The sequence below is a fragment of the Pristis pectinata genome, chromosome 20 (genome assembly GCF_009764475.1).
Source record: "Pristis pectinata isolate sPriPec2 chromosome 20, sPriPec2.1.pri, whole genome shotgun sequence".
Taxonomy (NCBI): domain Eukaryota; kingdom Metazoa; phylum Chordata; class Chondrichthyes; order Rhinopristiformes; family Pristidae; genus Pristis; species Pristis pectinata.
Window position 1 is genome coordinate 1518682 of NC_067424.1, and position 15383 is coordinate 1534064.

Below are 15383 nucleotides of genomic sequence, written 5' to 3' on the forward strand. Positions count from 1 at the left end.
CACTGGTGCTGTAAAACGTTATGCTAACCGCTACACTACCATGCCTGCCCCTCATGATTTTATAAACCTCAATAAGGTCACCCCTCAGCCTCCGACACTCCAGGGAAAACAGTCCCAGCCAATCCAGCCTCTCCTTACAACACGCCCTCCAGTCCCAGTAACATCCTGATAAGTCTCTTGTGCACCCTCTCCAATTCACCAACACCCTTCCAGTAGCAGGGCGACCAGAACTGTACGCAGCACTTCAAATGGGACCTGACCAATGTCAAGCTGCAACATGATATCCCAACTCCTGTCCTCAATATTCTGACTGATGAAGGCCAGCGTGCCAAACATCTTCTTCACCACCCTGTCTACCTGCACCTCCACGTCCAGGAAACGGTGTACCTGCACCCCTGGGTCTCCGTTCGACAATGCTCCCAGGGCCCCAACATTTACTGTGTGATTCCTGCCCTGGTTTAATTTACCACAGTGACACGTACCTGCATTAAACTCCACCTGCCCCCCTTCCCCTGTCCCTCCTGGTTCCATCCACCCACTGTTCGTCCACAGGCTGCCTAACACCTCCCCCCCACCCCACCCCCATCTCGTTCCACCCCTTCACCTCTCCCTTAATGGGTCCCGTCTCACTCCCGTTAGGTATCAGGGTCCAGGACCGGCAGACTCTCGTGTTCCTGCTTATCTCCCTCCCCCAGCGTCTCGGTCGCCACTCTGTCCCTCCCCACCACCCCCCCCCCCCCCCCTCACTGACGCAGGGTTTCCACCCCGAACCTGCCCCCACTGCCGCTGTTCCTCCCGCGGGTGTGGGGCTGCCCCCCGGTTCCTCAGTGAGCGGTCGGGGGTCGCGGGCCCGGAGATCGGAGGCGCTCGGTCCCGCAAACTCGCCGCACTTTTACCGAACCTGCGGGATTCGGTGCGGGGCTGGGTCGGGTCGTCCCGGGGATGCAGTCAAGTCCAGCCGGGGTTTACACACTGCGGCCAGGGCGCACACACGGGGAGGGGCCGGGGACCGGCGGCCGCCTGCTACACGCGGAGACACGGTGCCGTTAAGCGCCTGTCCCGCCCGCGGTGCGCTGCCCGGGACGGGGGGAACCGGACCTTCCCCCCGCTCACTGATTCGCCGCGGGCCGGCCCGGGTACGGCGGGATAGTCCCGGACCAGGACTTATATGGGCTGCGGTGCGGGGCAGGACAGAGACAGACGGCGGCCGCTCCCTCTCCCGGTTCCATGGCGTGGGCTCTGCTCCTCGTCCTGCTGGCGGCGGCGCGGGCGGCGGGTAAGCGGCGGGGGGAACCGGGACCCGCTCCCGGTCCGGTGGGGTTGCGGGGCTGGGGTCCCGGGCGGGGTTCGGACAGCGGACTCCGTACCCCGGGGTTCGGGACACGCCCGGCCCGTGTGTGTACCGAAGGGACGGCGCCGCTCCCAGAGCCACGGTCTGTGGGATCTTCCTGTGCCGGGGAGGGAGGAGGGAGCCAGGGACCGGACAGGCCACCGAGTCCCGTCCCCCAACCCGGACCTTAACCCGGCGGCACGGCTGCTCCCCGGCAGTGCCGCACGCCCTCAGCGCTGCATTGCAGTAGCGCCGGGACCCGGTCCCAAGTCGCGGAGGGAAACCGACCGGAGTGCAGAGAGCTCCTCCGCTAGGAAGAGCTTCCCAGCCAGTGAGAGCGGGAGATCCTCGTCTAGAGAATGAGCCTCCAGCCAGAGGAGAGGGAGCCTCCCAGCCCAGGTGGTTGGCGGCCCACCCAGTGCTGATTAGAATGGAAAGAGTTAGTTCAGTCTCACTGCTGGGAGCTGCCTCATTGCCCCTTCCCCTCCCCACCACCTCTCAGCCCACTCCTGCCCACACTCCTGACTGGTGCCTGGCGGGACTTTGTTGCCAGTGTGAACATGTCTGTAATTAGACTGGGCACTTAACAGCAACAGCTCTTCAGCAGAGAGGGAGAGCTATGTGGGAGCGGTAAGTTTCAGGGAACTTTAATTAATTCTGTTCACTTACATGTTGGAACATATATATATTTAAATTATCTAAGCAGAATTTTAAATAATAGTTTGATTATTTTGATAGTTACTTTAACTTTTAATATTTTCTGAATGCAAAAGATGTTCAGAAACATTTTCTGTTTATTGACAGTTGGCTAAGCTTAGAGTTGTGACTGAGCTGAGTGTCAGTTTGCACACATTCTGTGGGTGACACTCCGTATGGCCGTCCAGGCAGTGGGATGTAGGTCTGGATCAGGGAACTCCTGCAGGGTGATGGGACAGGTGGCTGTCAGCAAACTCTGGCCAATGAAACTGGAAGGGTGAATGTTCCTGGATTTACAAAACTACTGAATAAACGTTGTGTATTCCTTTCCAGCTGACTGTGGCAACCCCCCACACCTTGAAAACGGATCCCCCACTGATGAGTTCCTTTCTTTAACTTCATTTCCTGTGGGCACCAAGGTTCTTTACCGCTGCAACCCTGGCTATGCTGTCCACGAAAGAAGCTCAGCTTCTGTCAGCTGTGAGGAAGATTTAACCTGGACCCCACTGGATGCCACTTGTGAGCGTAAGTGATCGGAACACCCTCCTGCCCACCTTGGTACATTCCTTCCCCAGGGACAGCTTAGTCAGAACAGGGATCCTTTGGCACAGATAACTTCCCGTCCTTCACTGCATGTGTGAACCTGCCAATCAGATGATCAGCACTTCGACTGTGACTGCATCACACTGCGTTGAGCTTGTTACATTATCCAGTGATCACCAGGGACTCCAGGAATACTGGAAGGTGATCAGGAATGGTCCCCCTCACTCACTCACTCTGGCTACGTTAAGGCTTGCTAAGTCATTGCAATGTTGGATAATTGCAATGAACACAGACCATACGGCGCTGGAACAGACCCATTGGCACAAGCACGATGCCAAATTAAACTGAATCCCTTCTGCCTGCACAGGATCCACATCCCTCCATACCCTGCACATTCATGGGGTCTATCTAACAGCTTTGTAAATATCACTATCGTATCTGCCTCCACCCCCACCCCCGGCAGCCCATTCCAGGCACCCACCACCCTCTGTGTAAAATACTTGCCCTGCACATCTCCTTTAAACTTTCCCCTCTTACCTTAAATACATGTCCTCTAGTATTTGACATTTCTACCCTGGGAGAAAGACTCTGTCTGTCTACTCCATCTATGCCTCTCATAATATTATAAACCTCTATCAGGTCTCCCCTCAGCCTCCGATGCTCCAGAGAAAACAGCCCAAGTTTGTCCAACCTCTCCTTATAGCACGTGCCCTCTAATCCAAGCAGCATCCTGGTGAACCTCTTCTGCACCCTCTCCAAAGCCTCCACATCATCCCTGGATTGGGGCGACCAGAACTGCACACAACACTCCCAAGTGCGGCTTCATCAAAGATTGATCAGAAGAGTTTTTATTGAAGATTCTTATGGGGCTGGACACAGGAGGTGCAGGACTGATGATTCTCCAGGTTGGGATGTCCGGGGTCAGAGTCGCAAAATAACAGGAGTTGGTCAGTGAGGCCAGAGATGTGGTGGACCTTCAAACTTCCCTACCCTGGAGGCTGTGGAGGATCAGCCATGGTGTATCCAAGACAGAAATCAATGGATTTTTGGATAGTAAGGAAAACCAGTGATATGGGATCAGTGAAGGAAAGTGGCAGTAAGGTGCAACACAATGTTATTGACCCACGGAGCAGGAACGTGGGGATGAATGCCCTGCTCCTGCTTCTCATGTTCCTGTGCAGACTTTTAGTTGTACAGTAAGATTTGGTCTTCCCCGTGCTTTTCGATACAGAATGTCAGCTCAATGTCAATAGCAGGGAAGAAACATGATAATGGAAGACGAGGATAGCATTTCCAAAGGGAACCGGAGTGTATATTTAGAAAGGAAACACTTGCAGAGCCAAAGTGGAAAGCAGGGTCGGGAATTAATCCAACAGTTGTTTGCAGGAGTTGCCAATGGCTGCGAGGCCCCTGTAGACACCTCGAATTATCTGGTTCCAATCAACAAACGAGATGATGTTTAAACTTCAGCTAAACTACTTCAGAGTGTCTTCACCAGCAAAACAGATGTTAGTGTCAGTGAGTATAGTCTGCCAGTATGATTGGTTTACGTGAGTTTATCTTGCTCCTTTCATACTCTGACCCTGGTGTGTGCCCCACTCTAACCACAGCCGGACTGGGAATCTCACACTGCAAGATTCTTCGAATGCTTCGAGTTGGCACCGAGCTGTGCCCTCAGATATCTGTCAGGACGTTCCAACCTTTGTGTGCTCTGGCTGTGGAAGATCTCCCCAGTTATCCCATCCCTTTCTCTGCTCCCACCACCCTGCAGCCTTGGTCCTCAAGTTCATCCCATCCCATCTAAAAAACACAGATGGTAATGGAGTGGATGTGGATGTAGGAGGGAGGAACAGTATGGTTGTGGATAACACAGCATTTATTGGTGGATAGCAAAGGAGGTTTTCTAAGCAGGATATAGATCAGATAGAAAGTTGGGCAGAGGTTTGTGAGATGGAATTTAATCCTGACAAGTGCAAAGTGATGCATTTTGAAAAGTCAATTAGGAATGGGACATATATAGTAAATGGTAGGGCACCAAGGAGTGTTGATGAACAGAGGTAGTCCTTAGTTCCCTGAAAGTGGCTTCACAGGTTGATAGGGTGGTGAAGAAGGCAGATGTCACTCTTGCCTTCGTAGGTCAGGGCTTAGAATATCAAAGTTGTGTGTGGTTCTGGTCGCCACACAGTGAGAAGGTTGTGGTTGCAGTGGAGAAAGTGCAGAGGAGATTCCCCAGGATGCTGCCTGGACTGGAGGACTTTAGTTATAGGGAGAGACTGGACAGGCTGGGCTTGTTTTCCCTGGAACGCAGGAGGGCAGGGGGTGACACAAGTATAAAAGAAGCATAGATAGAGTTTGACACGAGTTGGTTGAAGGATTGGGGATGGAACCAGTGGAGATCAGGCCCAGGATAGTCTCTGGAACAACCACCACCACATGCTGCATCAATGGCCCGCTCCCATCGTATGTTGGGAACGCTGCAGATCGTTGGGTTGGACGAGGTGTATCTTGGTCAGCCCCATTCGTCTCTGGGGTATCGCCGCTTCTTTGAAGCAGTTCTGTAAACAGACGTCATGTCGTTGTGGGTCCAGTCCTTGGTACATGCCTCCAAAAGTATCTCAGAGTCTGTGTCTATCAGTGAGCATTTCTTGTGGGTATTCTCGGCGGGGGTCTCTTGGCGAATGTCTCTCAGTGGGTGTCTCTTGGTGGAGTCTCTCATTTGTCATGTCTTATTGGGTGTCTCTCGCTGGGCACCTCTCCTCGGGAGCCTCTTGTTGGACCCAGCAGCCTGCAAGATTTGAAGATCTTGGTGAGGATCTCAGGGAGAACATTCCTTGATCACCATCTCTTGCTGAGATTCTCCTGGTGGGTGTACTCTCAGCGAGGGCCTCTCAGTGAGCTTGGCAAGAGACCAGCTCTCTCCCTGGAGCAGTGAGCTCCTGAGTTTGGGATGTTGAAGGGGTTAAGCTGAGTTGCAGAGGTGGACGTTTTGCTTGTCCTCTGTCCATAGAGGTGGAAGCACTGTAATGTTCTGATGCTCTCAGCCAGCCCAGTTTTGGCTGGAATTTTTACACTGGAAAGGAAGCTCACTCCACAGATCGAACCTCCACCCCAGCAGGAGCATGATCCTCTGGCATCAGGCTGTGATGTTTGCCCACGGGTCTGGAACAGCACTCAAATGCACTGTCCACTCTGCTGCTGCTCTCCTGGAACCCTGTGCAGGTATCCTTGGACAGCCTAACTCAGACCGTTCCTCCGAAGTGAGAGAGTCAAAAGCCATCTGTGGACGATCGAACGTCTCTCAACCACACAACCACAGGAGCCATTTAGCTGATGACTAGTTTATCACTCAGTTAAGGATTAAACTTCCGATGCCATGGAAATAATGCTCCTGGGATGCACTTAGTGCCAGCGCCTGTAATCGACTGGTGTATCGGTGTTTTCATTGTTTGACGTGACCGCCACATGATTTGTCCAGTTACATTATTCCTCCTCTCCCAGGGCATTCACCACCTGAGCCTCATCCCAGGGTGCGCTCCCACTCCCCACTCACCACAGCGTAAGATAATGTTACACTGCCTGTTATATTCAGCACATTACATGGCACACATTCCCTGCAACGGTTTCTCAGATTATCAGACCATCGCTAACATCCCAAACAACATAAGAAGGTTATTAAAAGTAACAGATGAACAATGGTCACTAAAGCTGGAATGACCAACTGAAACAACTTACTGGACTTCATGGACCAAAGGGGTGAAATCCAGGAGTGAGAGTGCCTGCTCCTGACATCAAGCACCGTTAGACAACTGTGGTACGGAGTGTCCTGGGAAAACTAAAGTCAACGACTCAAGGACAAACACTGCTATAACATTAAAATAAAAACTGCATTTGCTGGAAATCCAAAACACAATCAGAAAATGCTTGAACAACTCAGCGGGTCAGGCAGCATCTGTGGAGAGAGAAACAGAGTTAACGTTTCAGAGATCCTTCATTGGAAAACACAGAATCGCACCTCACCCAGGAGTGGTTGTTGGGAGGTCAGTCATCCGGACTCCAGGACATCACAGAAGGAGTTCCCCTGGATAGGGGTTCCCCAGTGTAGGGGTTCCCCAGGGCAGGGGTTCCCCAGAACCCCCTCCCCACCAGCACTGTGGGAGCACCTTCGCCACAGAGACTGCAGCAGTTCAGGCCAGCAGCTCACCTCCCCAGCTGCTCACAGGAGGATAGGAGCAGGCAGTAAATGCTAGCCCTGGCAGTAAGGGGCACATTCTGTAAACTGGTTCTTAAAAACTGCTTAAAACAGTTTTATTGGTAATTTATAACTTTGCTTTTCACTATCCAGGAGTGGACTGCAGTAATCCAGAGGGCATTGAGAACGGGTTTTATGAGGCCCCATCTACGACTTTTGGAAGTGTGGCCATTTACCACTGCAATGAAGGGTGAGTCCTCGCATGTCCCTGAGTGAGTCTGCTGACAAGATGATGTTTCTGTTGCAGTGATTGTGTTGAGGTAGCTGCAGTATTTACTGATTGCTTTCACTATGAGGATCAGGGAAGCAAATTTAATACTTCATCGACAGAATCCTGTGGTAGTGTTGCCATCACTGGGAGAAGCTGACTGTTCTGAAAGAGTTTGCCAAGGGGAGTGTGTTGGGCTTTGTGGAACTGAACACCTCCTGGTGTGGTCATGAGCAGCCCAGCACCAGGAGGTCACTGAGGAATCAGTGCAGGCACAAAGCCAGGTCACAGCCTCACTGCGCAGGCACAGGGCAGTGGAGAGAGTTCCCAAGGTACCACAGCATCCGTCCCAAAAATCCAAACAGCAAGAGGCTATTCTGCCCCCTGAGTCTACTCTGCCGCTCTGTGAAATCACAGCTGATCTTATACCTGCACTAACCCCAAATCCTTCCATTCCCTTAATATCTAAAGGTCTGCCGACCTCCATCCTGAATATAAGATAAGATATCTTTATTAGTCACATGTACATCAAGACACACAGTGAAATGCATCTTTTACGTAGAGTGTTCTGGGGACAGCCTGCAAGAGTCGCCACGCTTCCGGCGCCAACATAGCATGGCAACAATTTCCTAACCCGTACATCTTTGGAATGTGGGAGGAAACCAGAGCATCCAGAGGAAACCCACGCAGACACGAGGAGAACGTACAAACTCTTTACAGACAGTGGCGGGAATTGAAAAATAATTCTCAGTGACCAAGCCTCCATAGCCCTGGTGAGGAGGGAGCTCCAATGATTTCACCAACCTCTGGGTGAAGGAAGTTCCACATCTCTGGTCTGAACAGCTGACCCTTTATTTTGAGTCTGTGAGCCCTGGTTGCAGATTCCTCGGTCACACCTACCCTGTCCAAACCATAACCATTGCAATGTTTCAGTGTCGGCACTGGCTCGAGGGGGGAGCTTGCACCACCTTGTTGCGGATGGTTAGTGTTGGGTGATAGGTGCTGCCCTTCCAATGACACCCACGCCCCAGGAAATGGTTACATCAAAACAACAGTCAGAACAAGTTGAACAGGTGCCCAGGGACAAAGGCATACTTCCTGCTGAAGGAAGGATTGTAATGTCCAAGGATCACGCAGATCTGTACCTGTGATGTCTCCACTAACTCCCACTGAACATAGAACATAGAACAGTACAGCACAATACAGGCCCTTCGGCCCACAATGTTGTGCCGACCTTTAAACCTCGCCTAACACTATCTAACCCCTTCCTCCCACATATCCCTCTATTTTAAATTCCTCCGTATGCCTATCTAACAATCTCTTGAATTTGACCAATGTACCCGCCTCCACCACCACCCCAAGCAGCGCATTCCACGCCCCAACCACTCTCTGGGTAAAAAACCTTCCTCTGATATCTCCCTTGAACTTCCCACCCATTACTTTAAAGCCGTGCCCTCTTGTATTGAGCATTGGTGCCCTGGGAAAGAGGCGCTGGCTGTCCACTCTATCTATTCCTCTTAATATTTTGTACACCTCTATCATGTCTCCTCTCATCCTCCTTCTCTCCAAAGAGTGAAGCCCGAGCTCCCTTAGTCTCTCCTCATAATGCATACTCCCAGCCATCCTCTTGCCCCCTGTGAACGGGAGAGGTTTCCGGTGGAATGCCCACTGTATACAGAGAAAGGAATGGCTGCCAAAAACCCGTCACAATGAATTGGCTGTTAACTGGGAAATAATATCAGAGAACACTGGGCTGGAAGTGCTCAGCTGGTCAGGCAGCATCTGTGGAGAGAGAAGCAGTGTTTGCATTTTGGGTTGATAGCCTTTTGTCACTTAACCCCACACAGATGCTGCTTGACTTGCTGAGTATCTCCAGCATTCTATGTTCCGATTTCAGAGTTTCAGCATCTGCAGTTTCTTTTTGCTTTTTGTTAACTGCTAAATGTCCAGAGGATCAAAACCCCAGTGAACCACCAAGGAAACTGTTGCAGCCATTAGCTGAACCCATGGTAATTTACTCCACGTTCAGGAAGTGAGGACATTTGATATGAAAATGTGGCCAACTTATAGAGCTGTTTGTTTCAACAGCCCACGCAGCCTATAGGATATCCCCAAGCGCACTCAGTGCACAGGGCAAACCTCGAGTCCTGAGGAATCAGCAAGACCTCCACCAGAGTCACTCCTCACCCAGTGCCAGGCATCCCATAACTTTCTGTGGGATCGGCCGCACTTAAACTCCGCCTCTAACACCACAGAATTTACACTACCCACCCAACCCCACAAATCCTGCATCAAACACCCAAGTGACACCAGAGATCTTCAAACATCCCTCATTAGAATTGGCTGTCACCTTCGACCAACTGCAGATCTCTGACCTGGAATGGGCTGTCCCTTTCTTAGCACCACCAACTCTTGGCAGATCGTTCTACAGATGTACACAGCTTAATTAGCACTTTCCTGACCAGCAGACATTAACATTAAAGTTCAGCTCAATCTTCTCCTGTGGCTTGTTTTACTTTTCCAGATACAAGATGAGTGGTGGAGGCATGCGTTTATGCAGTTCCGATGGTTGGACTGGTCAGGTGCCAACATGCAGGGGTAAGTTAGCATCCAATACGTTCCGAAGTAGGAGCTTAATTGTCTTTATTGAAGCATTTAACCTATTAAAGGTTTTGACATTGGCAGTGTTGGCTTTACAGTATTTTACTTCTCCTGGAGTAAGGTGTTGATGCAGGGTTGCAAGAATATCCTTGTTCAGTAGTTTGTTTCGAGGTCAGACTACACGGAACATAAAACTGAGAACGATAAACACTGTCAATCAGTTGTGCTCTTCCTGCCAATACAAGGCTAAGCATTCAATCGCAAGTCTCCCCACACCCCGGGACTTCACACTCAATCCCCTATAACCCCTTTCTGTAACCAATGTCACAATGTACAAATACAACGGGGTTAGTTTTCTGGAGAATCTCAGCGTCAGTATATGTAAGATGCAGTGTAAAGACCCCACTCTCCTTCCCCATCAAGTACACCAGTGCAGCTACAGCATGGTTCAGACACAGAGAACATCTCACCTTACCCTGTCCATCAAAATCAGACAGGCACAGATTAACACGCACTTCATTCCTCATTTTCTGCATCTTTTCTCTGTAGCTCTCTGTCCATTCCCACCTGTTCCTCACTATCTCTAACTTTTCTCTGTCCACTCTCTTCACTTCTCTCTGGATCTCTCCCTTTTTCCTTTACTATCTCTCTCTCTCCACCGATACCATCACTCGATCCTCCCCTGATATCCCTGGACGTCACCTCTCTGTTACCCTGCCACACACTGTCCTCAGCACACAAAGGAAATGGTTGCCTGGGATAGTGCAAAATGTAACCGTTAACACTGACGAATGGCTCAAGGGATAGAAGGAAAAGCTTTTGCACAAAGTGGTCCGGAACGGAACTCTCTGTGTGTCGGGGAAATGAAAAAAAACGAGTCAGGACTTTCAGAAGGTAACCGGGTGGCTCTTGAGAGAGGGGGATGTGTGGGGCTATGTGGAAGAGTGGGAAATGGCACTGGGATCACTGCACATGGAGCTAGCACAGACTCAATGGGCCAAATGGCCCCCTTCTGTGCCATGGCAGTTCTGATTCCACATGTTTACCCTTTAGGGTTGTTGCACCTGTTCCAAATCCTTTATTTGAGTTTTTGTCATCAGCAGCCTCAGCTTGCGTGAATATTGTCCTGTCGGGACGCAGATGCTCTGTGTTCGTCACCCAGCTGCCCCACCTTCCTGACCAAGTAACACTGCTGGTTCCAGTCTACTAGAAACAGAAGTCTTCTATTAAAACAAGTCTAAAGCACTTTAATCTCTGAACTAATACATTTTGTGTAACCCTGCTACCACTGTAGACAACCTTCATTATACGGTGTCTCTTATTCTAACCATGGGAGTCTCTGGGAATGCCTTGCCTTAACCCCGTCCGCTAACAAAAGTTATAACCAGATCTTTCATCAGCATCTATTATCCTCCCTAAAGATCAGATAATATAGATAAGATCTCTTTATTAGTCACATGTACATCGAAACACACAGTGAAATGCATCTTTTGCGTAGAGTGTTCTGGGGGCAGCCCGCAAGTGTCGCCACGCTTCCAGCGCCAACATAGCATGTCCACAACTTCCTAACCCGTACGTCTTTAGAATGTGGGAGGAAACCGGAGCACCCGGAGGAAACCCACGCAGACACGGGGACAACATACAAACTCCTTACAGGCAGCAGCTGGAATTGAACCCAGGTCACTGGCACGGTAATAGCGTTACGCTAACCACTACACTACCGTGCCTGCCCGGTACATTTAGCACCCAATCATTGACCTTGGCTCTGTAGCAGTCACCACGTCAAAGACGTATCTGACCCACTAATCCTTTTGTTTCTTCATTGGAGATGGAAACAGAATTCCGATTCTGGCAGGAGACTTGCCTGTCCCTTGCCCTGCTTCCACTGTCCTGGCAGGAGACTCGCCTGTCCCGGCAGGAGACTCACCTGTCCGTTGCCCTGCTTCCACTGTCTTAACTCAACCTGTTACATTGGTATTCTCTTCCCTAGGATACTGGCGTCACTGGTGTGATCTCACCCCTGCTTTAAACCTTTCTATTCAACAGAATCAATCAGAAGGAGACCATAAAACATACTCCTGACGATCTGATTGGTGTATTTCTGAGCAATAAAATTAAAGGCATTCTGTATCAAAGTCAAAGTCAAGTTTATTGTCTGCACAGGTGCAATGAAAAACTTACTTGCAGCAGCATCACAGGCACAGAGCATCAGATAAGCAGCATTCATAAAAGAAACATAAATTAAACATAAATTATACACAATTTTTACAAGAAAGAACACAATTAGAACAAAAAAAAGTCCATTTTAGTGCAAAGTGATCAAAGTGGTCATAGTGTTGCTAAACTCTAGTGATTACAATTTTGCCAGTTGGTTCAAGAACTGAATGGTTGAAGGGAAGTCACTGTCCTTGAACCTGGTGGTGTGGGACTTCAGACTTCCGTACCTCAGGAGCAAGATGACAGCTAGGGAAATTATTGAATGGAGCCACGGGATGTGGGCAAGGTCCTAAATAAACATTCTCATCTGTATTCACCAAGGAGAAGGGAGGGGTACAGGGATAATCTAGAACAGGTCAGTATAAATGAGGTGTTGGATGTTACAGGATGCATAAGGACGGATAAATCCCCAGGGCTGGACGAGATCTATCCCAGGTTCCTGTGGGAAGCAAGGGAGGAGAGAGCTAGGGACTTGACTGAGACTTTTGCAGGTTTGTTAGCCACAGGTGAGGCACTGGAGGATAGTTAATGTTGTTCCTTTATTTACGAAGGGCAGCAGGGATAAGCCAGGTAACTACAGAACAGTGAGCCTTGTGGCAGTGACAGGGAAAGTTACTGGAGAAAATCCTAAAGAATAGGATTTATGTATGTTTGGAAAGACGGGGGCTAATCAGGGAGAGTCAGCATGGGTTTGTGTAGAGAAATCCTTCCTCACTAATTTGATAGAGTTTTTTGAGGTAACTAAGATTGATGAAGACAGGGTGTTAAGTGTTGTCTATCTGGCCTTCAGCAAGGCATTTGACATGGTCCTGCATGGTAATTTGGTCCAGAAGGTTAAGGCACATGGGATCCAAGGTGATCTGGCCAATTGGTTCCACAGTTAGCTTGGTGTTAGGAGACAGAGGGTGGTGGACATCTGTGACCAGTGGTGTACCACAGCAATTGATGCTGGGACTCTTGTTGGTTGTGATATATATTGGTAACTTGGATGTGAATATAGGAGGTATGTTCAGTAAGTTTGTGGATGACATGAGAAATGGCGATGGTGTGGATAGTGAGGAAGGTTTCTGAGGCTACAGCAGGACAGAGACCAGATGGAAAGTTGGCAGAGCATTGGCAGATGGAAATTAGGCCCAACAAGTTCAAGGTGATGGGGTCAATAGGGGTAGGATATGTACAGTAAATGGAAGGGTGCTAAGGAATGTTGATGAACATTGTAGGGGTCCAATAACATTGTTCCCTAAAAGTGGCAGCACGTCGATAGGGTGGTGAAGAAGGCGTACAGCACACTTGCCTTCATAGGGTGGGGCATAGAATATAAAAATTGGGACGTTATGTTGCAACTTTACAAAACACTGGTCAGACCGCACTTGGAGTATTGCGTGCAGTTCTGATCACCATGCTATAGGAGAGATGTGGTTGTGCGGGGGAGGGTGCGTTCACCAGGATGTTGCCTGGATTGGAGGACTTTAGTTACAGGGAGAGATTGGACAGGCTGGGCTTGTTTTCCCTGGAGCAGAGGTGACCTGATAGAGGTATTGAAGATAATGAAGGTATTGGTATTGGCTTATTATTGTCAGTTGTACCGAGGTACAGTGAAAAACTTGTCTCACAAACCGATGGTACAGGTCAATTCATTACACAGTGCAGTTACATTGAGTCAGTACAGAGTGCATTGATGTAGTACAGGTACAAACAGTAACAGTGGAGTAACATCGTATAAGGCATAGATAGTCATGGTAGAGATATCAAAAAGAAGAGTGCATGGGCATAAGGTGAGAGGAAGGAGATTTAAAGGGGATCTGAGGGGTAAGTTGTTCACACAGAGAGGGGCTGATATCTGGAACTCACTGCCAGAGGAGGTGGTGAAGTCAGATACAGGCTCCATGTTCAAGAGACATTTAGACAGACACTGAAATAGGCGAGGTATGGAACGATACAGTCCTAATGTGGGCAAATGGGATTGGTGTAGGTGGGCAAAAAGGTCAGTATGGACATGATGGGCCGAAGGGCTTGTTTCTGTGCTGTATGACTCTGTGCAAATGCTCTTAGACGATTGTTTTACAGAAAGGAGTGGGAGTGGAAGAAAGATTTTAATTTTGTCCTCTTTATTATCAGATTGTGATTGGTTGATTGCTTAAATCTGCAAATTTGCAACAGAGTAAAAATAAACTGACCAATAGGAGAGTCACTGAGAAAGTCCACGATCAATTCTAGAAACAAATCTCATGATTATATATCTGATCATACACTGAAAGAATCATTTTAATTCTTCGTGCAGTATCTTCTGCAGTTAGAATCCTGAATGAAATGATCACATTTGGACATGAGCTCATCACCAAGGAAGAAAACGTGATCAAGTCATACTACCACCTCCTTGAGACCGAACGCGAACTTCATAGATCAAAAGAGAAGCTTCTTCATAAAGCAGAGCAGTACGTCAATGAAAACCTCGTTTAAAGATTTCTGAATTTTTCATTATTGAAACTTAAAATTTAAACATCATATCAGGTTGTATTGAAGTTGCGTTCTGTGTAAACCTGAGAAATTCTGACGTTGTTAAAATTAATTGCATGCTAAATTTGTGGTGTTTGAGTTTCTGTTGTTGGATGGTCCTAGAGAAACTAATAAAATGAAGAATGCATATCAAATTATTTTGGGTTTGGTGTCCTGTGCAACCACACCATGACTTCCCAACTTTTATACTCAATGCCTGACTTATGGTCGGTGTGCCACCCTGTCTACCTGTGACTCCACCTTCAGGGAACCATGTACTTGTACTGCAAGGTCCCTCTGTTCTACAACCCTCCCCAGGCCCTGCCATTCACTGTGAAAGTCCTACCTGGATTTGACTTGTGGTCACAGCAGGGAAGAAGGCCATTCAGCCCAACGGTCTCAGATGATGGAGACACAGATGAGGGTCTCAACCTGAAACATCAACTGTTCATTTCCCCCACGGATGCTGCCTGACCCGCTGAGTTCCTCCAGCAGTTCGTCTGTCTCTCCAGTTCCAGATGATGGCTGATTTCATTCCCAGGATACAGATGGACCAGGAGGTCCTGGGATAGGTTTTGTTCCTGACCCCCCAACACCACCTATTTAACTGAATTGAAACACTCAGCTGTTGTGTTAGGATTCAAACCCACACTTCTGGTCACTGGTCAAGCCCCTGGGTTACCGTGGGGACCAGGATTTCTCTGTCGGGATCCCACACAGCCGATGCTCCCCTGCTCTGCCGTGGAGGTGGTGAGGAGGGGAGGGACTTGCCCCTTCTAACCTTCTCCTGTCCAGACACCACCTCATAGTCCCGCACTGCCCTCCCTCCACACCGGCTGCTGTCCAGGGTATAGCAGACGATGATGAGGTCTCTACACTTTCTCCCTGTGCACTGCAGGGCAGCTCAACTTCTCCAGGCAACAAAAGCCCACCCTGGGGTGACCAGTAGCTTGTCCAGCACCCCGCTGGTAGTGGTGTGCTTCTCATTGTATCTGTGGTCAGAAGGTCACTGGTGAGTAGGAGCAGGGCGGACCAGATGAAGG

The 15383-nt window shown here is 49.3% G+C and overlaps 1 protein-coding gene across 1 annotated transcript; it reads left to right on the forward strand.

Annotated features, from left to right (window-relative positions):
• The first annotated feature begins 750 nt into the window (after positions 1 to 750).
• LOC127580903 (complement decay-accelerating factor, GPI-anchored-like) lies at positions 751 to 14492 on the forward strand. Its single transcript, XM_052034881.1, has 5 exons — positions 751 to 1276; positions 2360 to 2551; positions 6912 to 7008; positions 9551 to 9624; positions 14126 to 14492. Exons 1-5 carry the CDS (start codon positions 1228 to 1230, stop codon positions 14302 to 14304), a joined length of 591 nt encoding a protein of 196 aa, XP_051890841.1. The 5' UTR covers positions 751 to 1227; the 3' UTR covers positions 14305 to 14492.
• The last annotated feature ends 891 nt before the right edge of the window (positions 14493 to 15383 follow it).